This window comes from Rhynchophorus ferrugineus, unplaced genomic scaffold (assembly GCF_030347505.1).
Source record: "Rhynchophorus ferrugineus isolate W39M unplaced genomic scaffold, kcgeb_rfMv2 rfM7, whole genome shotgun sequence".
In the NCBI taxonomy this organism is placed as follows: Eukaryota; Metazoa; Arthropoda; class Insecta; order Coleoptera; family Curculionidae; genus Rhynchophorus; species Rhynchophorus ferrugineus.
The window spans coordinates 14,116,905-14,141,635 of record NW_027472586.1 but is presented as its reverse complement, the minus strand read 5'-3'; the positions used below and the strand labels follow the sequence as shown (position 1 = coordinate 14,141,635).

Sequence of the window (24,731 nt, the reverse complement as noted above, 5' to 3'; positions counted from 1 at the left end):
CAGAAGACAGCCGAGAAGTGCTCATAATAGAATTAAGGAAACAGAACGAAGACCTGCGAAAGCAGATAGCTGACCTTAAAACGTTCGCAAAAGCCCAAACAGACGCCCTGAACAAACAGACGGAAAAGCTGGAAAAGAGCGAAAAAGCTTCCGAAGAGCTCAATGAAGAAATAAAAACTCTCACAGCTACGATAACACAATTCATGAAGCATCAAAAAGATGCCATGGAAGTAAAGATTCCCGCTGCCATAGAAATCCAGTCCCAGACACCAGCTAAACCGGCACAACACCTAGACCAAACTGAAGACTCAGACGACGGTTTCACCTTGGTGGGAAAAAGGAAAAGAGGGCCCGTCACTCCACCTCAGGAAAGCCAGCTGCCGAAGGCCGGCAACAAGGGAAAACAGGCTCCCAAATCACAACCCAATCCGGTAGCCAAGCCAGCAACTAAATCCACCCAATCGAAAGCCAAGGCTAACGTACAGCCTTCGATTACAAAATATGCCACCAGACCAGTGCAAAACAAGCCGACCACCAAGACGGCCCCACAGCCAGTACCGAAACAAGTTACCACAAGACCAACCCAGCCTGCGCAGGTAAGTAGCCAGGCCACTAAACAAGTCTTAACCTCCACAGCAAAAACAGTGCCAACCGTTTCGACGACTGTTTTTCAAAGTCCTCCAAAGGAAAAAATTCCGCCTATAGTGCTCCGTGACAAGAAGAGGTTCATGGAGCTCATTAGAATTACTAAGGCACAATCAATAGACATTATAACCCGAAACAAAAAGGAGGGCATTTTCTTATTCGTCGCCACAAGCGACAATTACCGTAAACTCACTACCCTGCTCGAGGAAAGGAATTACCCTTACCATTCCTTCTGTCATCCGGAGGAGAGAGCATTCCGGGTAATAATAAAAAACATCCCAGAATCACTCTGCATTGACGAAGTACGTGAACTTCTCTTTGATCAAGGCTTCCATCCCAAATTTGTGCAAAGATGGAAATTAAAATCCGGGATAGAACTACCAATTGTTCAGGTAGTTGTACCCTCGCGAAGAGCGACAGATCATATATATGACCAAACTCGGCGTCATCACAGTGAAGGTCGAGGTCCAGAGGGGAAACGGCCAGCCAGTGCAGTGTTTCAACTGCCAGCTTTTCGGGCACTCCAGCTCATATTGCCGAGCCCCCCCACGGTGCGTCAAATGTGCCGGGCATCACGACACTAGACCCTGTACCAAAATCCCAGAAGCACCTCCAAAGTGCAGCAACTGCGGTGAAATTCATACCGCAAACTTCAGCGGTTGCAGCTGCCGTCCTGCTCCAAGAAAACCAAAAATTCCGACCGAAACCAGGCCTCCACAAGGTTCTGCATGGAGTAACCAAGGTGGCAGGAAGCTAGCCCAAAAGTTAGCCAGCGCTACACAGCCTGCTCCAACTCAAACTCCTGCTCCAACCAATACACCGGACCTTAACTCCACAATGCAGGCGTTTACTGACCCGCAGGCTTTCCTACAAGTGATCGCCCTGGCTCACCAACTTGCTCGTCTTTTTCCAAATGTCGCCGCCTAAGCGGCAACACTTACCTGTCTCTATAACTTTCAGCAGCCTTTAACTCTTCGAAATGGCTGTTCCGAAATCTCTTATACTGATGACATGGAATGCAAATAGCTTACGCGGAAAGCAAGCGGAATTGGAAGACGTCATGACATTCTATGACGTCGACATCGTGCTCATCCAGGAAACTTTCCTGAAACCTTCGCATCGTCTCTCTTTCGAACACTTTTTTGTCTACAGAAACGATAGAACCCCGGGTCGAGGCGGTGGAACCGCCATTCTCGTCAGAAAAGGAGTCAAACACGAGCTCCTTCCATCGTTATCAGTAAACAACTTCGAAACAACCTCCATTAAAATCGATATCCAAGAACGTCCCTTCGTGATTACATCCCTGTACAGGAAATCTTCTGCATTCAACTATGCCGAATACCGATCACTCGTCGAAGGAAAATTTCCGAAAATAATAGGTGGCGACTTCAACGCCCACCACCCCACCTGGGGGTGTTCCAGAGCGAATCCCGCAGGTAACGCCATCGTAGCTCTAAGTGCAGATCTGGGCTACGGTCTTGCCTTGCCAGATGAACCCACCCATCACCCTAGTACAGTCTCTCAAGGCGCAGCAAGAATCCTTGATTTCTTTATTCTTCAAGACGTAAATCGCGATTCCGAAGTTCGAGTCCTTGACGAACTAGACTCTGATCATCGTCCGGTCCTTCTCAAACTCGGAAACTGCGCCACCACTCAAGTCCCACTAACAAGATACAGGAAAAAAACCGACTGGAAAAACTACCAATCTCTTCTCCTGAAATCCGATCCAATTCCGAAAATTAACACACCAGAACACCTCGAGGAAGCCGTACTCAAGCTAACTCGCGATATTCAGTCTGCTCACGAATCTTCCACAGTCAAAATTTCATCACAACCCCAGCCGTGGAAAAACAACCTTCCCGCTTCTCTTAAACGTGAAATTCGCATCAAAAACGGTTTATGCAGATTAGCTCGATTCACCCTTGATGCTGCAGACAAAAGGGAGGCGAACAGAGCATGCAAGAGGGTAAGGGCGGCCGTCTCGACTTGGCGAGCAATGAAATGGAACTCATTTCTCGCGGACCAAAGGCTGGATGGCCCCCCTTCCTTCTGGCGTGTCTCCAAATGCCTCGTGGGGAAGACGCACAATGTCATCCCTCCCCTGAAGTCAGCGGTTACAGGAAATTTTGCAGTCACTGACCAAGAAAAAGTCGAGCTCCTTGCAGAGACCTACGAAGCTCAAATGAAATGCCTCCCACCCGCACAGAACACTAAAGCTAAAGACATTGACACTGTCATCAACGAATCCAACTCCGTCAAAAGACCAGTAACCCCCGCCTTTCTTCTCAACCATTTTGTGTCTCCAAAGTCTCTACAGACTATGATCGGCAAACTTCAAACCAAAAAATCTCCAGGTTTCGATGGAATATCGATTACCCAGTTAAAAAAGCTCCCGCATAAGCAGCTCGCAGAACTGGCAAACATCATTAACTCCATCATGAGACTGCAACACTTCCCGGCGTCTTGGAAACACGCACATATAGCGGTTATACCCAAGAAAGGAGCAAAATCATCTCCATCTGATTACAGGCCTATCAGCCTTCTCAGCGCCATTTCGAAGCTTGCCGAGAGGGCAATACTCTACGCTCTCAACTCTTTCGCAAAGGAAAACAACATCATTCCAGATGAACAATTCGGCTTTCGCGCTCACCACTCATCCGTCCATCAAGCTTCCCGTCTGGCTGCACACATCCATCATGCTCTTGACCAACGTAAAAAGCTTGGAGCAGTTCTTCTGGACCTAACCAAAGCCTTCGACAAGGTCTGGCACGACGGATTGTTCGCAAAGTGCGTGCGGCTAGGCCTCCCAGAAGACCTAACCGCTCTCATCAAGTCCTATCTCTCGGACAGATCTTTCCAGGTCAAGATCAGGGCGTCACTTTCCAGTCGTAAACAAATCGATGCTGGCGTACCTCAAGGTTCCCCGCTGGCCCCAGCCTTATTTAATCTCTTTATTTCAGATATGCCGAGAAAAGAGCATATTGACGTCGCCTTTTACGCTGACGACACTGCTTTCTTCACGGCCGCCAGGTTCGAAGTTACAATTCATGAACGTTTACAGAAGCAACTCGATCATGCGGTCAAGTGGTTCAAATTTTGGAGGTTGCAAATCAACCCTCTGAAAACCCAGGCCATCATCTTCCACAAGCAGCGTTACGCACTGCGCGTCTCGCAACTTAAGATCGACACCGCAATAATTCCATGGCTGGATAACGTCACGTACCTAGGTCTTCACTTCGACCGGCGGTTCGGTTGGCATTCCCAAATCCAGAAAGCAATCCAAAAAGGTTCGGGGATAGCAAACCTGCTATCTTCTCTGATCTGCCCTTCTAGCAGACTTTCAATCTCCCTCAAATGCTTATTTTACAAGATGTTAATTCGGTCCGTACTCCTCTACGGATCTAATGTCTACTTCAAGTTTGTTACACCCAACCAGGTCAAACGGCTTCAAGTTTTCCAAAATAAGCTCCTCAGGAGAATATTAAACGCTCCATGGTTTGTCAGAAATAATCAAATTCATAGGGAAACTGACACTCCAGAAATCAAGCACTTCATATCTCAATCATTCCACAAACAACAACTCAGCTCAAGTTCTTCTGAAAACGCGCTTGTTCGCGAGCTGGTCGACATGCTGGGAGCTTAGCACCGTGTCACCGCTAAGCTCTCCCCCTTTTCCAGGCTGAAACGACCTCATCCGTCGCTACAGTCATAACTTTTGCCCCATACGACAGTAACCAGTTGTGTGTTAAGTCAGGTTCGCGAATCACTAGAATCGCCGGGTCCTCGTGCCCAATAACGACTGCCCAATCAGCGGGTGCCATATCCCAAATTTAATGCAGTAGCAGTAGTGATCCACAGGGGTCAACTGTGAGGCGGTTTCGGTTTAGTGTATTGGTAAGCCCAGAGGCAGTCCCACATAACCCGGTCCAACTTGTCACTCCAGGGCAAGTCTCCGCGACCAGGTATGCGTCATGCATTCCACCGCCTGGTTTTTAGGCCAGAACAAAAAAAAAAAAAAAGTGATTGTTATTTTTGTATCTTTACATATATTTACATTTTAGATTGTTAAAAAATACCTAGCAGGTGATTGAATGAAAACTGGGTTCTCTTTTGTAACGAGACCTTTGGAACATCCCTATACCTAAAAAAGGATTTCTTCATTCCAGTGGGCCTTATATCTCCATTCCACCGGACCAATACCTTGATAAAGTTTTTCTTCAGGTTCACCACTGACATATCCACAACTAGTGTGTAGAGTGTAGTTAGTATATACTTCACATAAATAACACCCTTGAGAGCTTTCCAAATTTTGTTTTCTTTTCTATTCTAACAAAGTACCATCTGGAGAGCACGTAAAAATACACAATGTATCAACTGTTAGTGATGTTGTAATTGTTATGGCTGGCGACCCAGTTAAATGTCCAGATATATGTAGAGAACGTAGAGATAACACCATGTAGATGATACAAGGCAGTCATCGATCTTACGATGATTTGCAGGATCCATTAGTATTGTCGAAAGAAGATAGATATCATTTAAATATTAAACAAATAAATCTATTGACAGGTACAACATATGCATTATATTACTTTTATTTTATTTTTATTTTTTAGATCAAAATAATGACTGAATACGTCAGTTGTTTCGCCGATACATTGTTGCTATTTGTTTACAATGTTGTTTACATTGTTGTTTTTTTCTCTTTTGTCTCTGTGTTCTGTGTAAATTAATACCCAAAGACGAGTTGTTTATTTAAATTAATAACATCTCTTCAATATATATATATATATATATATATATATATATATATATATATATATATATATATAGTTGAAGTTGACTTACTAAATCGTATGCCTGGTTTTTGAGAATACTAGTTGCAAATCTTTAGTCAATGCTGATTCTTGTTGTCGATGCACCGTGTTTTATCGTCTAAGCTCCTCCCTCGGATTCTTGGTGGTCGTGGACAAGGCTGGTCCAAGAAATAATTTTCTGTACCTCCATTCGTTCAGAATATCGGTGTGGGAACGACTCTTCCAGCTAGAAACTTCTCACGCGGATAGAACACATGCGTTTCGGACTCTTAAGGAATTCTCGAGAATTCCAGGATCTCGGATCTTGTTGATGTTTAGGGTCATATGCATCATAAGGTATAACTTCTGACACGCTTCGTCTAGCTTCGGTACTTGAAATCCCATTATCCGAAACACTCGACAACGATCGGATGGGATAAACTTTTTGCTGGGTACATGTTTTAGGCGGTGCCCTTCTTTATTATTTTATATTATCTCAAGTCATCATTCTTTTCCCATGTCATAAATATTACAATTTTTGTAAACTCAAATTTAAACGACTTCCTTTAATATAAATAACTAAAATTGCGTCGTAATAAGTTGTATTGTGCAAACTATACTCGTTCAAAGAGTTTTTGTCTTTTCAACCACCGGGTAGGTCCACTGTTGCCAGGCCACTGTAGTATTCTCGATGACTTACTTTCGTACTTTTTGCAAACCATGTCCTCATATATAATATACCGTATGTACAAATTTCTGCTCGTTTCTTTTTAACGTGGTTTTCTACTTGATCATTGCCAAATATTTTACTGTTTTCAGATATGGAATTACTCCAGAAGCAATTGTCACTGTCGTTTAATTTGAAATCCACATGTATTCCATTTCCTGGTAGTCAATTTAATTTGCCGTTTATGTCCACTCAGTAATTTTATTATAGCTATTTACACTCTAATTACAGATGTCTAAATATAGTTACTCCTTCACATTCAGGGATATCACTGGTATAGAGTAATTTGTCCGAGAACACCTTGTGGTACCCCCATATAGATGGTTTTCTGAATATTTAGCATTATGTATAAATACTTTTGCCAATTTTGTTGATTTAGTTTTTTCACTTCCCTCAAGAAAGCATTCCTCAAAGAGAATAATCAGTCCTTTAATCGTCTGCCAAGTTCTTGAGGAATTCAGAATGTATTTGATTTAACCCTATACGAATGCATTTGAGTTGTTGACGCCGTTTATTTAGTACAGTTTTATCAGATGCTGCTCTGATATGCTTTGATGTTATTTTTCTTGCTTTACTCTTTGTTGCTGTAAGTTCCCTAATTTTTCGTGGGTAGTTTATACCAGGTATTGGAGTATTGTTTTATGTGGCATTTTTCAAAATGGTCGCAAATAATTCTCCTTTCATATCCAATTGTTTAATTAATATCAGTGTAGCATGCAGGTTAATATATTCTTCCACATCCCGAGATCAATCTGTCCTTTTATTTGTTTGTTATGGTAGATGGAATATAATAATTATCACCTTATCGTCAAAATAATTTTCTTCAATATTAAGACAGATTAGACATATTTTTCAATATCAGAAATTCTATTAGATCTAATGTTTACTTGGGTGGCCAGTAAGATGATTTACTAGTAGATTGGCTTTGACATTTGACTTATTTAATTGCATCGTATCGATGTTTAACTCTTAGTGGTGGTAAGTCTCGATTCCCAAAATGTATGTTTGATATTAAGCTATCCTTTAATTATGAAGCGACTTCCTAATTTCTGAAAAGTTCGAGGTCCTCTTTTAAGGTAAGTAAAAAGCTTTACAAATTTCAATAACGTATGATTGTTCGATGACTTCAAATGTTTATATCAATGAGCATATCAATAAGCAGGGCTATATATAATGGCGTGACAGCTAATAATAAGTTGGAGCAATTTGCAGATCAAAGTAATAATACGTTATTTCTTTCATATCTTTCATATTGATTAAATTTAAACCAGTGCAAACCAGATAAACTTTATGAAAAAAACTTGGTTAGTATTAAAAATTATTAATCAGAAGAAAAGACGTTTTCGATACATTTTTACAAGCATTCACATTGTTTAACAATTGATAGATATCTCAAGTTATGGCTTCGTATTGGCTTTCGAGTTTATGACAATTTGTTCGTTGAACCTTTTCTCAATTATTTTAGTAGTTGACTTTATAAGTTCTGGGAAGTCAATACTTAACTTAATGATTATAAATAGATTACTTTAATATTATATATTTATTATATATTTATATATTATAAAAATATGATAATATAAAGTTTTAATTAATATACAAATATGTGTTCATTTAATATATCATGTTTATTATTATAACATAAAAGTAAATAAAAATCATATATACTTGTATTTGATGCTCTGAACTTGTTGCAGTTCTGAAAATAAACTTAATTTAAACTTATTAATACTTTGTTGACTATTGAAACTTAATGGAAATTAGATTTAATTAATTTCCGCTTAAAACAGTTAGTGAGTGTTAGTTCTTGAGCTAGTTTGTACTGTAATTAATGTTATATATCAAATAGATGTCTGATCTTGTATTGAAAATATTATTAGAACAGGGTTTAATAATATTAGCATATCATTTTTAAGTTATTCTCTTTAGTCTATAATGCGAGTTTCGAACAGAGAGCAATGACTAGTTACTATAAATGTAGCTCAACCCTCGTAATTTATATACAAAAGTGAATTTCATTTCACACGACTAAATCAATGCGGCACATTCAATTTTTAATTAGATGAGACCCATCCGTCGGATTTCGACGAAGAACAAAAACCAGGTAACTCGATTCTCATAACTTTGCCATAAATATTTAAAAACTATGAAAAGGGGACCAGCCTTAAGGGCGCCTCGCAAGCTGAGAAGATATTCGAACTAAGAAAACGAAATATGCCTGACATAATATCGGATTATGCGATGAAATGTGCCATTTTAATATGCCTATCAGTTTCACAGATAAAAATAATGATATCGCTGTGTAACATATACATTTTATATTTTACGAAACCATAACCATAATAGAGCGAGGAAAATTCTATTATTTTATTCCGTTTATTGTATTATAGCTTCTAAAAAAGTAGTTTCTTTAGAATAGGCATGACGACTAATTTTTCAAGACTCTTTCACGGCAATTCTACGTATTTACTTTTTATTGTTTTGGCCTAAAACTAAGCGGTGGTGTGCATGACGCATACATGGTCGCGGAGACTTGCCCTGGAGTGACAATTTGGACCGGGTTATGTGGGACTGCCTTTAGGCCTACGAATGCACTAAACCGAAATAGCTTCACAGTTAATCCCTGTGGGTCGCCCGTAACCGGACAGTCGTTATTGGGCACGAGGATCCGGTGAAAAAGCAAAGCAAAAGGGAGGTTAGCGGTGACGCGGTGCTAAGCTCCCAGCATGTCGACTAGCTCGCAAACAAGCGCGTTTTCAGAAGAACTTGAGCTGAGTTGTTGTTTGTGGAAATATTGAGATATGAAGTGCTTGATTTCTGGAGTGTCAGTTTCTCTATGAATTTAATTATTTCTGACAAACCATGGAACGTTTAAGATTCTCCCGAGGAGCTTATTTTGGATAACTAGAAGCCGTTTCACCTGGTCGGATGTAACAAACTTGAAATAGACATTAGATCCGTAGAGGAGTACGAACCGAATTAACATCTTGTAAAATAAGCATTTGAGGGAGATTGAAGGCAGACTTTCAATCAGAAGAGAGAAGCAGAAGAGAAGGGCAGATCAGAGAAGATAGCAGGTTTGCTACGCCTGAACCTTTCCGGATTGCTTTCTTGATTTGGGACTGCCAACCGAACGATCGGTCGAAGTGGAGATCTAGGTATGTGACGTTATCCAGCCATGGAATTATCGCGGTGTCGATATTAAGTTGCGAGACGCCCAGTGCATAACGCCTGGGTTTTCAGGGGGTTGATTTGCAACCTCCAGAATTTGAACCACGCCACGGTGCTTGATCATGCGGTCAACATGATCGAGCTGCTTCTGTAAACGTCCTTGAAGTTATAGTTTTGTTCTTATTTCAGTTACCAAATAATATGGAAAATTATATTTAATACAATGTAAGTGGTTTAATTTTCCAAGTGTGCATAAATTGTGCAGTGTTTTACAAGTGTGCAAAGATCATGTTTAAGAATTCATAAAAGCATTTAATACGTAAAAAGATACAGATTTTGTAAAGCACTTGTTGAAGTATTGCAGTTGGATCTGCTCTTAAACAATGGTAAGGGTACTATTAAAATAAACTTGAAAATTACAATGTGTGAATTTTATTTACCCAAATATTATAAGGTAATTTAATACAATACCTGATAGAGTTTTTCTTTCCAGAGAGATGGTAAAAATTTAAGGAAATCAAACATCCGTCCTCAAATGTATATAATTTAAACATATTTGTGTCACAATTACTATCAGTTACGTAAAATTAACATTTTGGAAGCCCTATCAAATGCATTTGCATCTGTATAATCATAGAATAAAGAAATTTAGAAGCGCATCTCCTATGTTAAAATTGGTTCTAAGTTACGCTCGGAATCCCCGTGTGAGGGCGCTTACGCATGCGCCGTATGACAGTTAAATGAAAAGAAAGAAAAACGAGAAAAGCGAGAAATTAAAAAAAATTCTTTTAATTTTACTGGGAAAATAAAAAAATTAATATATTTAAATATATTTTATTTGTATACTGCAATTACATTAATTTTCCTTGACCATAAAGACATTGATATAATCACAGAGATATCTCCACTACCCAAAACACCTAATCTACTGATGTTATCTTCTCTCTAATATTTAAAACAAACCTAAAACAAACATTAAAATAAGATAATATAACTATTAATGGTTCTGTTGTTTTATTTTTTGGAATCAACTAAATTAACAACCTGAACAACTGTGAACTGCAAGCTTCTGTTCTAATTCCAGTAGACCAGATTAATTCACAATAATTTCAATCTGCCTTTGATAGCGTTACACCTGGAACTACGATGCTTGTAACGGAAATCCACGTACTTTGGTGACATGACAACCTCTGTATCACAGACACGTGATTATTTAATTAATCCATTTGTAAATTCACATGAGTGAAACGATGATATCAACGATACTGGTGTTATATGAGAATCAGATAATTATGATGGAACATGAGATCCAATGGTTCGACTAAAAAAATTCTAACTGTAAAAGTTCCATTTTTGACAACTGAGATACTTTGACAATGAGTATTTACTGGAAACATTTGTTAATCCTTTGATGGGTTCTTGTAAAACATAATATCCAGCAAGAGGTCGATTTGGGAAGACCTAGAAAAACCATCGGCTTAATCCACTTATTTATTCACTCACTCTAAATAGTTAATTAATAATTTAGTAGTAAGTACAGTGAGTCCTTTATTATTTACATCTAAGTCTAGTTGAAATCGACAGTTGTGAATAGTCAATGCAAATTTAAGTTAGCAAAACCAACAATATTTAACAATTTAGACAATCTCAAATCAAACCAAAAAAGAACCATGGAAAATTGTTCTTTTATGTGGACATATTATTTTACGTTCGGTTTTTGTGTTCATTTTATGTTATTTCATTCGATATTCCAAGTTAACAAATGATCGTGTTTAAAAGGTTGCTTACGTCGATACCCGTATGGGTAGTGATTATATATAGCAAAAGCATCTTGGTTATAGTTTAGTTTTGCTTTAGCCATTCTGTTGTGTAGGCGTCCAAATTTTATTATGGATAAATATACGCCACAAGAACGAGCAGAAATAGTGACAATATTTACTGAAAATGATCGTTTCATTATTGCCACTCAGTGGAAATTTCGTCAAAAATATCCTGATCGTCCAGTGCCTCAGAAGGCCACAATTTATCGTTTACATGTGAATTTTCGACAGTACGGTACGATGGCAGACAGCTTTCGTTCTGGAAGACAACATACGTCTCGTAACGCTGCACATACATTTCTGCACGCAGTTTAAGGCAGATTTTGAAAACTGATTTGCAAAAGTTCCCGTACAAAATTCAATCAGTCAAAAAATGCTACCCAGAGATCCTGACTAACGAGTTGAGTACAGTAATGGAATCCTAAGGCTATCAGGTGAAAGTGAAGATTTTTCGTTTAAATTAATAATAAGCGCTTAAGTCCTTGTTCCTTTCAGTGGCCACATAAATAAATAGAACGGTCGGTTTTGGGGAATACAGAATCCTCAATTAATTCATGAAACATTATTGCATCCACTAAAATCAACTGTATCGTATAGTATTCATGCTGGAAACATCATAGCTCCCTATTTCTTTGAAAATCACCTAAGTGTGGTAGTTACTGTTACTATTGAACAGTACTAAGACGCTATTCGAAATTTTTTTGTGGCTGAAATGGAAGAGCAAAGACTAAAGGACATGTAGTTTTAGCAAGATGGGGCCATAGCACATACTCCTCGTTCAACAATTCATATTGAATGATGTTTTTCCACGAAGACTAAATTCGCGAAGTTTCGATTTAGCATGGCCATCCAGATGTCCGGATTTAACAGCACCAGACTTTTTCTTATGGCGTTTTTTAAAATCAAAAATGTATGTGAATAAGCCCCAAACGATATAATATCTTAAAGATAATATTCGTCACGAAATTGAACAAATTCAGCCTCAGATGTAGCAGGATGTCATGAAAAATGCTAAGTTTCATAACGAATCGCGGTCACCATTTAGCCGATATAATGTTTCAATCATAACCAAAAAAGAAACGTAAAGACCAAATAAACTTTTTGTGAAAACCAAACTTACTTATCTTTTCTTTGAGCAAAGTTATAGACAATCAAAACAGTAGCGGTACTTTTGCCCCACGTTGTATAAATCTCCGTTTTTTGTGATTCGGAGTATATAAGCTCTAAAACGCTCTAAAATGGCAATTTTTATACCGGACCTCACTTTGTTAAGAGTTTAACAGTTATATACAGATTTAGGTTCGAGAGTTCACCGAAAGGGGGCCAACCAACAATATATAGACATCATACAAGGCGGGCTCCGATAATTGCGACAACATCGCGGTAGAAGAGTTCGGCTCGATTTTTAATAATAGCTTTCATTTGAGTATCAGTTTTATAAATAGTATGAAATTAATAAATTTATAAAAATTAATAAATAGTATCATAATTAGTATTTAAATGCCATAAGGAATATATTGTTTCTTTTATTATTCTATTAATTTGTCATCAAGCCGTATAGAACTGAATATCGGTACAACGCATTAGGTTATAAACGAATTATACAATAAATAAATTATAAACGTTTAAAATCGAATGGTAAATCCGTTGGAATCATCGGTATACGCGGGATCAAGACTTCCTCTGCTTTGTATTTTCCCTTTATGATAGTTGCCTCAATGACGTTATTCATCACATTTTTCACAGCCAGTCTTGTTCACAGTTCATTGCACAGTCGAAATTGATTAATGTTACGCAGAATGATGAGTTGTCATCCTACTTTTAATTTAAAATTTTTATTATTATTTTCGATTTCGCGGTGGTAATCTAGTCAATACCACTGAATTTAAAAACTCCGTGGGATATTTGAAGACGTCGTCCTGGTTCATAACGGTGTCGACTGATTGATTGGTTTCCTTCAACCAACTGTCCCGGAAAAAAATTCTGAATGGTCTCATTGAGATCTTCGACAATCTCGAATCCTCGACTTTTTTCCTCCTGGCCATTTTCTAAATGGACTGCCAAATGGACTACTGTAGGGTGTCTTTCATGGATTGCAAATGAAAACATACGATAAATTGCTTCGTTGCTACTTACATAGCGACCTACCTGGTACTGTGATATTTTGTCATTTGTATTGGTTACAGCGAAGACGGCCATATCGCTACTTTTGTTAGCATATTTACATATGTACTTTATCGACTTCACAGAGTTACAATATTCCACATTGATGTGAATCTCAAAAGTGTGGATAATATTGGCGGGTATGGCACGATCCAACGACTGTCTACATCAACATTTTGTCCTCTTACCTTCACATCTACCGATCGCCCATTGTCCGCAACTGCTCGCCGACGATACAATGGTTATCCATCATTTCCCGTTATGGTTTCAGCAATCAGGTCTCTTGGGTATCACTTGGAATATTTACCGTCAACCATACAGAGTGAATTATAGTTGAAAACTCCGCAAAGTCCATGTTTCATGTGTTTGGTAACTACTGCATGGAATGTTGTGTCAACTGTGGGAAAGTGGGCATAAAATTGTCCTGTATAATAAGTGTAGCGCCAAATCATGTCATCTGGAAACAGCTGTTATATTTCTGAATGTTGGCCAAGAAGTGCTTAGAATCATTTCCAATCCCAGAAACTAAAGAGCGTAAAGGATTTGGTGGTGGGACCAATTATGGCAATTTTATTTTGCCTCCAGTACAGTATAATCCAGTAGATTCACCACTGTATTTTAACGCCTTGCAATATTTACAAATTATTGTCATTTCTTCAAAGGTTACCGATTTGTCGGCACAATAATCTATTGCCGCATCATAATGGAATGCAGCTCGTTCCAGGGCCACAGGAGCACTGTGTCTGCGGAATCGCTCAATTTCATTATGTCGTGCTCGCTGTTGTTGTGTTTGATGTGTTCGAACTCCTTACATTCTAAGCCTATCTACTTCACTGTCACTCTCTAAAGAACGCAATTCTGACATAGCAATACGACTATTTTCATCACTGCGGTGAGCACGTGAGGTAGCACTTCGCCCATTTGATTGATTGCGACGACCAAAGTCAGGTCGTCTTTTCCTCGGCATCGTAAATGGTAATCAATTAAAGTGACAAAAATTCTCGTGCACTTAGCAGTAAAGTGTCACTATCACAAAAAATCAACAAAAAATAGCACATAATTTGAAATGTCACTATCAAAAAGAATCACCGAAGTTAAGAAAGTTCTCGCGCACATAGATTGTCGTATTCGATCCTCGACATCAAAGAAAAAACAAAATATTGTTTTTATTTAATTTCGAGCATTTTCATAATTATTCACCTTTTAAACCTTCCCTGGACTTCTACATTTAATTCAAGACCAAAATTATCCAAATCGGTCCAGCCGTTCTCGAGTTTTAGCGAGACTAAGTAGAAATTTTAATACAACATTAAATGATAATTATTCTCCAAGAACTATTTAAGCTATAACTTAGGAGGATATTTCAGATAATACTCTGGCAATACATCAGCGATCGACCTTCGCAACTTTATGATTGATCGCGCTCTAACGCAACCACGTCCCAGAACTATTCAAAATATTTTCCAATACAGTTAATAGAGATATGTGTCTCGCGTGGACACTCGGTACCATCATTAAACTCGATGTCAACTCATAAGAAAGTTTCCGCCGAAACGGATTAAACCAGAACGAGAACAACAACAAGAAAAAGAAACAAAAATTAATATCATACAGCCGACCGGTTGGAGGGAAAATCCAAAAGTTTTCCTTGGCGTTTGCGAAGTTAGATAAGAGATATTGGGCAATTATCGGATATGAACTGCTATAATAAAACAAGAATTGTTCCGAAGGAAATTCAAGATAAAGATAGGTGTAAAAACTGTCGTTTTATGTTAAAAAACCTACAATAGTAAAACACTTTTTTTGCCAAAATTAGTTTTTTTATTCAACATAATTCCCTTTAAAGGTGATACACTGATTATAACGACCCTCTAACATTTCGATACCAGTTTTGTAGTACAATTTGTACTTTGCTTCAAAATAGGCCTCAGTTTCGGTGATCACCTCTTCATTCGACGAAAATTTCTGCCCAGCGAGCATTCTTTTGAGATCTGAGAACAGGAAGATTGCTGGGGGGGTCAGATCTGGAGAATACGGTGCATGGATGGATTTTTGCCATAATTTTCACTGACTTGTGACACGGTGCATTGTCTTGGTGAAGCAGCATTTTCTTTTTCTTCAAATACGGCCTTTTTTCGGCAATTTCATCCTTCAAACGGTCCAATAACGCTATGTAATAGCTGTTACTGTCGATGGCCCTTCTTTCTTCAAGGTAGTCAATGAAAATTATTCCATGCGCATCCCAAAATACAGACGCCATCACCTTGCCAGCCGACTGTTGCGTTTTCCCACGTTTTGGTGCGGGTTCATCGTGTGCAGTCTACTCGTATGACTGTCGATTGGACTTCGGAGTGAAATAATGGAGCCATGCTTCATCAATTGTCACATATCGGTGGAAAAACTCGGGTTTATTACGATTGATCATCTTCAAACACTGCTCCGAATCATCAACTCGTCGTTGTTTTTGGTCAAAAGTGAGCTCGCGCGGAACCCACTTTGCACAGAGCTTTCTCATACCCAAATATTCGTTAATGATATGATATACACGTTCGTATATGATATACAATTTCAATTTACGGTAATTCAAAATCATTTTGTGGATTTTTTTATGTTTTTGTCGGTAACAACCTCTCTTGGGCACCCACTGCATTCACTGTGTTCGGTGCTCATTTCACCATGTCTAAACTTAGCATACCAATCCTTGATGGTTGATTTTCCTGTGACAGTGTCCGGAAACTTGGCATCAAGACAAGTTTTTGCTTCAACTGTTGCAGTAGCGCCATTTATGTGCCAGGCCGCGGACTTTTCAATTGACATGTTATGCTGAACGTTTTTGTAAATTAATTATTACATTGTTGCAGAAAAATCTACAATTTGTCTTTACAATAACTTTTTTTTCAATATTTTGAAGTCTCCAACTAGAGGTTTATCTGGACTGGAACTATAGTTTAACTTGGGCTCCGAACCACGGTCCTCGGAATTAAGCCTACCGACTGGCGAGTGACCAACTACCCAGTGAAATCATCCCAGAAGATATCCGGTCTTACCCAGCCTGGTTACTGGCGTGACTGGGATCATTTTTCTTCTCGTATTTTGCACTCATGCCTAGTACAATCACAAATATTAAACAATCACACACATAAATTTAAAGTTAATGAAATATTATTACTTAAAATTATAATAGTTCAATGTCTAGTGATCGTAATATGAGGAAATTGTGATGACCATAATTTTAAAGTCGGTTCATTTGAATAGTCAGAAAATATTTTATTAGAAGTAACATGTGTGTGTCAAACTAAAAATCTTCCTTTGACATATTACATTTAACATGTTTTCCAACAAAATTTTTATCGTTTCGAAAATACTAAAAATACAGTTAATTAAATTATTATAGATCTAGACATGATTGTAACATCGTGACGTTTCTTAATTAAAATTACCATCTACATGTCGTAGTGGAAATATTCATCTAATATATCAAATCCTTAAATAATGTACTGATAATGAATAGAATGCTACTGTTTGTAGGTCATTTCGAGGACTCTCCATCTGATATATGGCAAACAACGTTTTTTTCTTCTGTAAATAATGCGATATATTAAATTATTAACGTGCTATCGATGAATGTGGCGCTGATTGCGCTTATATCGACGAAATTGCGCTATATCGTATGTTCCATGATATATGGACGACTAATTCTGTCCTAATTCTGGGAACATTCGATGATATCTCCCCAGAGTTATTTTATTTTCATAATTCGCAATTATCCAGAAAGCCATGCATACCCTGCGAAATTAGGTTAATAGATGGATATATTGCCGTAGTTTTTTCCACGATTTTTTCATCCCCGTTTTTAACAATAAAGGAATTAATGATCAACCATATCTATATATATATATATATATATATATATATATATATTTCAATAATTAAGTAGTATTATATTCCAATAATTTAGTAATTTGTAGTACGATTTGTCCTTTGCTTCAAAATAGGTCTCAGTTTCGGCGGTCACCTCTTCATTCGACGAAAATATCTTTCCAGCGAGCATTCTTTTGAGATCTGTGAACAAGAGATAGTCGCTGGGGGCCAGATCTGAAGAATACCGTGCATGAGGAAGCAATTCGAAGCCCAATTCATGGATTTTTGCCAACAACCTCTTTTGGGCGTCTACTGCATTCACCGTCTTCGGTGCTCATTTCACCATGTCTAAACATAGCATACCAATCTTTGATGGTTGATTATCCTGGGGCAGTGTCCGGAAACTCGGCATCAAGCCAACACGCGAAATTCCTTTTTATCTATTTTTTTCACAATAACAAAAGTTGCTTCACTCAAAATGCTATAATTCACAAACTAATGATCCGACAGCTGTCAAATTTATACACGTATGTCTTGGACTTCAAATGGACTAGAAATTGAAAAATACAGCTTAATAGCTCCAAATCTGTCCATGTTAATTTTGCGTTGCGGCGAAATTACAAAAACCTAATTATAACACTTGACGGATGCTCGACTCCTCAAGCAGAATCAGCTAAATACCACGTAATATATCTCGATGGTTGGTAAACTGAAAACATCATGTTAGGCAAAAAGCAGAGCAGATTAGACTCAATGTCAAGCAACTGTACTGGTTAGTCGGAATATACTCTCAACTGGACCTAATATCAAAAAGATTGATTTATCAGTCAATCATAAAGCCCATTTGGACCTATGGGGTGTAAATATGGGCTTGCACTAAGACATCAAACCAACTAGTAATCTAACACACCCAAAACAAAGTTCTAGGATTAATTACCAATGCTTATCGCTATTTAACCAACCAAGACCTGCAGGATGACCTCGAAATCAAATTGATACACGAAGTGATTCAAAATTTCGCCTTAAAATATCAAATAAATCTGCTAAATCACAGCAACATGGAGGCAATACGGCTACTGGACAACAGGCAGGAAATCAGAAGACTGAAGCGAACCAAATCGTGGTAAAAACTGATGTATTTATCCCGTACTCGTCTTGATTGTGTATTAATGCAAGTACAACAGAACAGTAGTTATATATTAGTATGTAAATTAAGATTGTGCTAAGCATATCAGATGTATGATTTAATTAATAAAATTCTCAATAATTATAGTTTGACCCTCGTATAACGCCATCAATCAAAAACGTTCCATTATACTCAAAGGCACTTCACCGACCGCAAGAGTCTCCGAAATATTATAGCCCGATATTGCATACCTCGCGCATTCAAGGTCTGGCACACACAAACAGGAGCTTTCATATCACAATTATTTTTAGATCCACATATATTTATATATACAGGTACATCAGCATAATTAAATTTCGACCAGGCATCAATCAAACAATAGAAAAAAGATAATGCGTCCGCGATTAAAATGCCGCCTTCCCGTCCCCCCGCCGACCCCAACGCCACAGTCGACAGTAATTTCTATATAAACGCCACAAGGATATTATTTTTATTGTCCAGCTCGTTTATTGCTTCTTGTGGGGCTTCTTGTTTGATTAATTATTATTCCTCGACGATAATAAAACTGTTTAATAATCGGGGGAGGGCGGACGAAACGAGGGCTGTCACCTTTATCGGTCGTTTTAACGACGATCGGTTCGTGTGAAGGGGATCTGGTTTCCTTTGAAGGTACAACTTGGGGTAAACAACGGTCGTTGGAAGTTTTAAATTAGTGAGGTAAAACTACTCCAAATACTTTCCAAATTATTTGAAGAAAAAAATCATAATATATTTCGCAAAAAAACCATTCAACATCTCGTTTCTTGTTTATTTAATTGTATATTAAAAATACTAGAAAAAATACTGGGGATGGACAAAATAATATGAGCACTTGACATATACGACATATACGACTGCATACGAAACGGGTGACAAATAAAAATCGCCTTGATGTTAGCTCTATCAGAGATGAAATTAATGAAATGTTAACCATTAATAAACATTATTCAATACAATTATTTCAGAGGAAACTGTTAGCCTGGAAAGTATCCACAGAAAACTTAGAGATATGCAGGTCTTTGATGAATGTAGAACATCCCTTCATATATTGTTGGGACACAACATTTAAATAGTTTAAAGATAACCCATGAAGAGAGCTAATAGAGACTCAATGGAAAATTTGTTATTTAATAAGATCACAATAAATGGATCGACAAAGACAATTAACGAATGCCTTGCTATACATAAATTACATTTTGGAGAAACCATGCTATGTAAAGTGTTTTAAATTGTTGCTCGGTAAATATAAATGAAATATTTAATTGCGTTTTATATAAGTTAATTTTTTAGAATTAGGACTGAAAAAACATACATGGTAGATCAGATGGTTGCATATTCAATACGATAGAAATGATATGGGTTGTGACAAGAAATTAGTACAATAGACATACAGGGCGAGAATGATATACAAGCAAGAACTATCTGAATATACGGAAATAAGTAATATCTACAATAACACCTTCGGTTTTGACGAACTTCATCAGATATACTGAAGAAAAAATTGACAAATGGTGGAATCCTGAAAAAGTATAAGATTAGAAATTAACAGGTTCCTTATTGATTTCTTATAGAGACAAGGAAATGACATCGACTGAATAAAATTTTCCGGATGTGATATTATGCTGACAATTACCGAGACAAAGTGATGAGAATGGAAACAACTAAAGGTAAGTATATAGTTAATACATTATAACAATTTGATAACTATGTGCATAGATATGTATGTAATTGTTCAGAACATACCCGAGCATTTGTCTAAAATATGTGGGAGAATACGGTGACTAAGTCTAGTTTTATCAAGGAAGATATATATGTTACAAGTAGTAACAGAAAAAACTAACAGGAGAAATAGAGTGATATCAAAATAACTTTACAAGAAAACATTGTACCGAAGGAAACAAGAAGTAAGCGTAAAAGGTAAATATGCTCTCTAATGAAAGTAAATTATGCTACTTGCATATACAATTGTTAATTAGGTGAAGCCTGCAACTAAAACTCAGAGTTGATGCGACAATATTGCGACGTGTTGACATCATGAATTTAGGCGACGTGAGTTCACTGTTTTATTGAACATACTATAGATATATTTCAGGCTTTTAGTGCAGTGTAGGACACTGTTCTCCATACTCTGAGCTCATCAAATATTGTCTTACAGATGACAATTTATCATAAAACAAGATAATTAAGTAAATTCCGAAGGTAGAAATTGTTAATAACATTACCAAAGACTATGCCCAAATTAGGCTAATACTAAGTAAAACCACAAAATCTAAAACTAGATTGCTATTATAAATAATAATTATAAATAATTCAATTTGATTTTTTCTTTCTAAACAATTAATCTAGTGTTAAGTTTTATTTTTACTTTACGTAGTTTTATAATTAGATCATTCGATCCGGCGATCTTGGTTGTATTCTAGACCCGAAAACTTCGGACGGTTTTATAAAAACTAATACTCTCCACAATGTTTTAGCCTGAAAGGCTGCTTTTGACAGATTTCCTTTTAACCTATTTGTAACTCCGAATGATTTAAACACGTTCTTTTTATAAAAAGGTTGCTCAGCTTTACATCTACTTCAACAATCCACAATCGTATTGTCAATTATAGTCACAAAATAAGGAAACAAATGAAAGTTGAAATTTCCGGACCAAAAATAGAAAGATAAAAATGTGTTTGAGTTGTAAAAATGTGATGAATTGTTAACTGATTCTAACAGAAAATATTGCAATATAAATGTACATTCAAATAAAAACTAGAGCATTCTAGATATAAAGGTAGCGCCATTCGTCCACAGTCAAGAATTATTGTAAAAGAATAATCCAGAAGATCATTATTGTCATATGTTTCTTTTTAACTTCCAAAAAGGGAAAAATACAGAGCAGCCTCATAAAATAGTTTGGCACTGTTTATGGTTTACGTTAAAGATGAATCTCTCACTGGTTGGCTAATCCTTAATAAAGTCAATAATATTCTTAAACATATCAATATAGAGCGAAATATTTCATCTTGTTGTATCGCTATAGAATGAATCATCGACCATAAATCGATTTATTATTATTATTATTTAATTATTATATTGTTACTAGTCGTTTCCGACTAACCTACAATTTATCTATATGATAAATTAAATCTAGGTATATAACTTGGAGGACCCATCGGCCTTATCTCAGTCTCTGGTGAAATAATGTTTATACATGACACTGCTGTATTTCTTATGATATGCACCTCACTACACAACATTACACAAGATCAGGTGGTTTGATTCTTTTGAGTTTTTGTCCTACTCTGGTGGTATCCAAGTGTTGCAATACTTCAATATTCTCACGAGAATGGAGTCTTTCCTCATGCCCAATTGAAATTCCCAATGACTGTGGGTATCTGAAGGTCTCGATGTAGGTAGTCAGTCCTGTAGTATTTGGGTGAACCCACAATACTTCTCAGGACTTTGTTCTGAAAATTTTGTATTTTGTTCATTTTACTCTCCATCCATGAAGAACATCCTCATAATTGAACTCCGTATATCCACATAGGTTTCAGTATTTGCTTATATAATAGCAATTTATCATGTACTGATAATTGTGATTTTTTCCAATTAGTCAATAAATTTTCCTATACTTCAATTCCAGCTCTTTTCTTTTGTTCTTTATATATTCCTTCCAGCGAAATTTTGCATCAAGATTCATTCCGAGATATTTACGTTGTTGCTATATGGAATGATAGTATTATTTAATGTTATTGCTGATTGTAAGTTAATTGCACATGCACAGATTTACTTTTGTTAATTTTTATTTTCCAACAGCTTGTGTACAATTATTTATATTGTCACTTACTTGTTGTAATTTTCGTGTAGCTTCTTCACTATAGTCTCCGACAGCTATAATCGCAGTATCATCAGCAAATGGGGCCATCGTAATATTTTCGATTTGTGCTATATCACAAGTGTAGAGTAAGTAAAGCATTGGCCCCAGTACTCTTCCTTGTGGTACATCTGCTTTAGCTACTTTTATTGTAGAGTAAGCTTCTTTTTGTTTAACTCCTCTCGATATTCTGGCTAATGTACGATTTTAGTATTTCGGCGTATTATTTTGGTAACCTTTCCTGTAGTTCATGAACAAGGCCTTCATGCCAAACCTTATGGTTTGTGCTACATCTAAGATTATAGCTGAGCATACTTTTTTACCTTCGTAGACTTTTTCAATGACATCTGTTAATCTGTGGACCTGGTCAATTGTTGAATGCTTGTTAATAAATCCAAACTGGTGTGTTGATATTAAGTTTTTTCTCTCTGTATAAAACAATTATGATTCATTAACATAAGAGCCGTTATAACAACAAACAACAAATCACTAACATAATAGAGATTTATGGCTTACTATAAAACATATTCCTAGAGAGAAATCGTCCCATTCGCAATCAAAGTTTCCAAAGCTCTACAGTCTCCCAAAGGTGGTCAAGGTGAGCATCCCACTGACACAATTGTAAGTTCCATCTGAGGACCATTATAACATTCGAGATTCCTAGTTAAATAGTTAAAATACTATGACATCGGTTAATAAGCCTTATATATACAGTAAACAACATACAATATAAATGTTCAGCTCGTGTAACGAGAACTGAAGAACAAAAAAGCAAGATCTGAAGATGGCCGATGAGACTCTGGAAAAACGTCATCAAAAAACTATAAGTTTTTCTAAGAACTCTACTAGACTCCTCCGAACTAGACTACTTAATCTAAAGTAGAGTAACAGTTATATAATTTATAAATTCATATGACTTGATTCGTTGCATCCTTTTGATTTCCTGCATTCTGTCCAATAACTGTACTGATCCATTTGATTTCGAGGTTATCGGATATCTCTTCGTATTTGATAATTACTCATAGAACTTTATTTTGGCAGCGTTGGATTACTAGTGGGTTTAAAGTTTTAGTGCAACCTCATATTTTCACCCCATAGGTTTTATGATTAAACGATAAGCCAATCTCTTTGATTTTAGATCAAGTTAGATGTATCTTCCAATTAACCAATACAGTTCAATTTTGCATCTGATCTGCTTTGTTTTTTATCAAATGTGATGCTTCAGTTTTAATCTACCATCAAGATAGATGGTTACCATAAAAGGAAATGACCTGAATTAACAGTCAAAAAATTAATGGGCCGAGTGGTCAGTTGCTGCCAAAATGAAAAGAAATTGAATCATTTTTGAAATATTAAATCTATTTCGGCTGGAGTTCCATAGGGTAGTGTCTTGGGACCATTCTTATATCTGTTCTATACTGCTGATATCCCAACAACAAAAGAAACAGTACTTGGAAATATTTGCCGACGACACAATTATCATGGCAAAAGATGTATCTCTGTCCAAGGCTGTAGAAAAAGTACAAATAGCGGTCAACAAGATCTACAAATGGACTATGGAGTAAAAAATACAGCTTAATAGCTCCAAATCTATCCATGATAATTTTGCGTTGCAACAAACTTACAAAAACCTAATTATATAATTTGATGGATGCCCGATTCCTCAAGCAGAATCAGTCAAATACCTCGGAATATTTTTCGATGATAGGTTAAACTGGACACATCATCTCAAACAAAAAGCAGAGCAGATTAGACAAAGCCAAGCAACTGTACTGGCTAGTCGGAAGATACTCTCAACTTGACCTAAAATCACTAAGACATCAAACCAACTAGTAATCCAACGCACCCAAAACAAAGTTCTACGATTAATTACCAAGCTCAACGCTACGTAACCAATGAAGAGCTGCACGCTGACCTCGAAATCAAATGGATACACGAAGTGATTCAATAATTCGCCTTAAAACATATAATAAGGTTGTTTCAGTAGTAGTTAAGGTTAAGTAGATTAGTTTTATTTTAATTTGGGAAATACATAGTCATCCCGTACTCGCCTTTTTTGTGTATTAATGCAAGTACGACAGAACTTATAACAGTAGTAATAAATTAATTTGTAAATTAAGATTGTATTAAGCATATCTAATGAAAGATGTAATTGATACAAAAAAAAATGAAATGAACGGTTACGGAAATGTTGGACTAAGAAGTGAAAAATGTTAGTTTTACCAAAAATGTGGCGTATATATATCACCGATTAGGATTTGTAATTTTTATTGATAAAATACTTTTGAAAAATATGAAAAATCCGAATTTATATTTTCTTCAATCCATTATGATATTAAATTAAAATCTTGGATCGATTTTGGGACATCCTATAGTATTAATACTACTATACTTACACATTCAACATTCGCTGATATTTGAGCAAGTCCTAAGATCAAAAGGTTATCTCCATTGTTTATAGAAATACTACATAAAAATCATTGCAAATAGATTTTTTTGTTGTGATTTTTGTCTTTTAACATTTTTATTT

General features: G+C 36.8%; 1 protein-coding gene and 1 long non-coding RNA gene across 3 annotated transcripts in view; both read right to left on the bottom strand.

The window, feature by feature from the left end:
- Positions 1 to 24,731, bottom strand: part of AdoR (Adenosine receptor) — an 88,624-nt gene that overhangs the window by 53,416 nt on the left and 10,477 nt on the right. The window contains exon 1 of one of the 2 annotated variants that reach the window (XM_076410151.1): positions 22,718 to 22,766. The exons of the other annotated variant lie outside the window; for it this stretch is intronic. Within the exon in view, the coding sequence (XP_076266266.1) occupies positions 22,718 to 22,751 (34 nt within the window). The 5' untranslated portion in view covers positions 22,752 to 22,766. Of the gene's footprint in view, positions 1 to 22,717; positions 22,767 to 24,731 lie in introns of those variants that run through there. 2 annotated transcript variants of the gene reach the window in all.
- LOC143200084 (uncharacterized) lies at positions 10,154 to 10,806 on the bottom strand. The gene is made up of 2 exons (XR_013006623.1): positions 10,378 to 10,806; positions 10,154 to 10,296 (listed from the first exon to the last, which is right to left on the bottom strand). It is a non-coding gene; the product is annotated as an uncharacterized LOC143200084 (long non-coding RNA).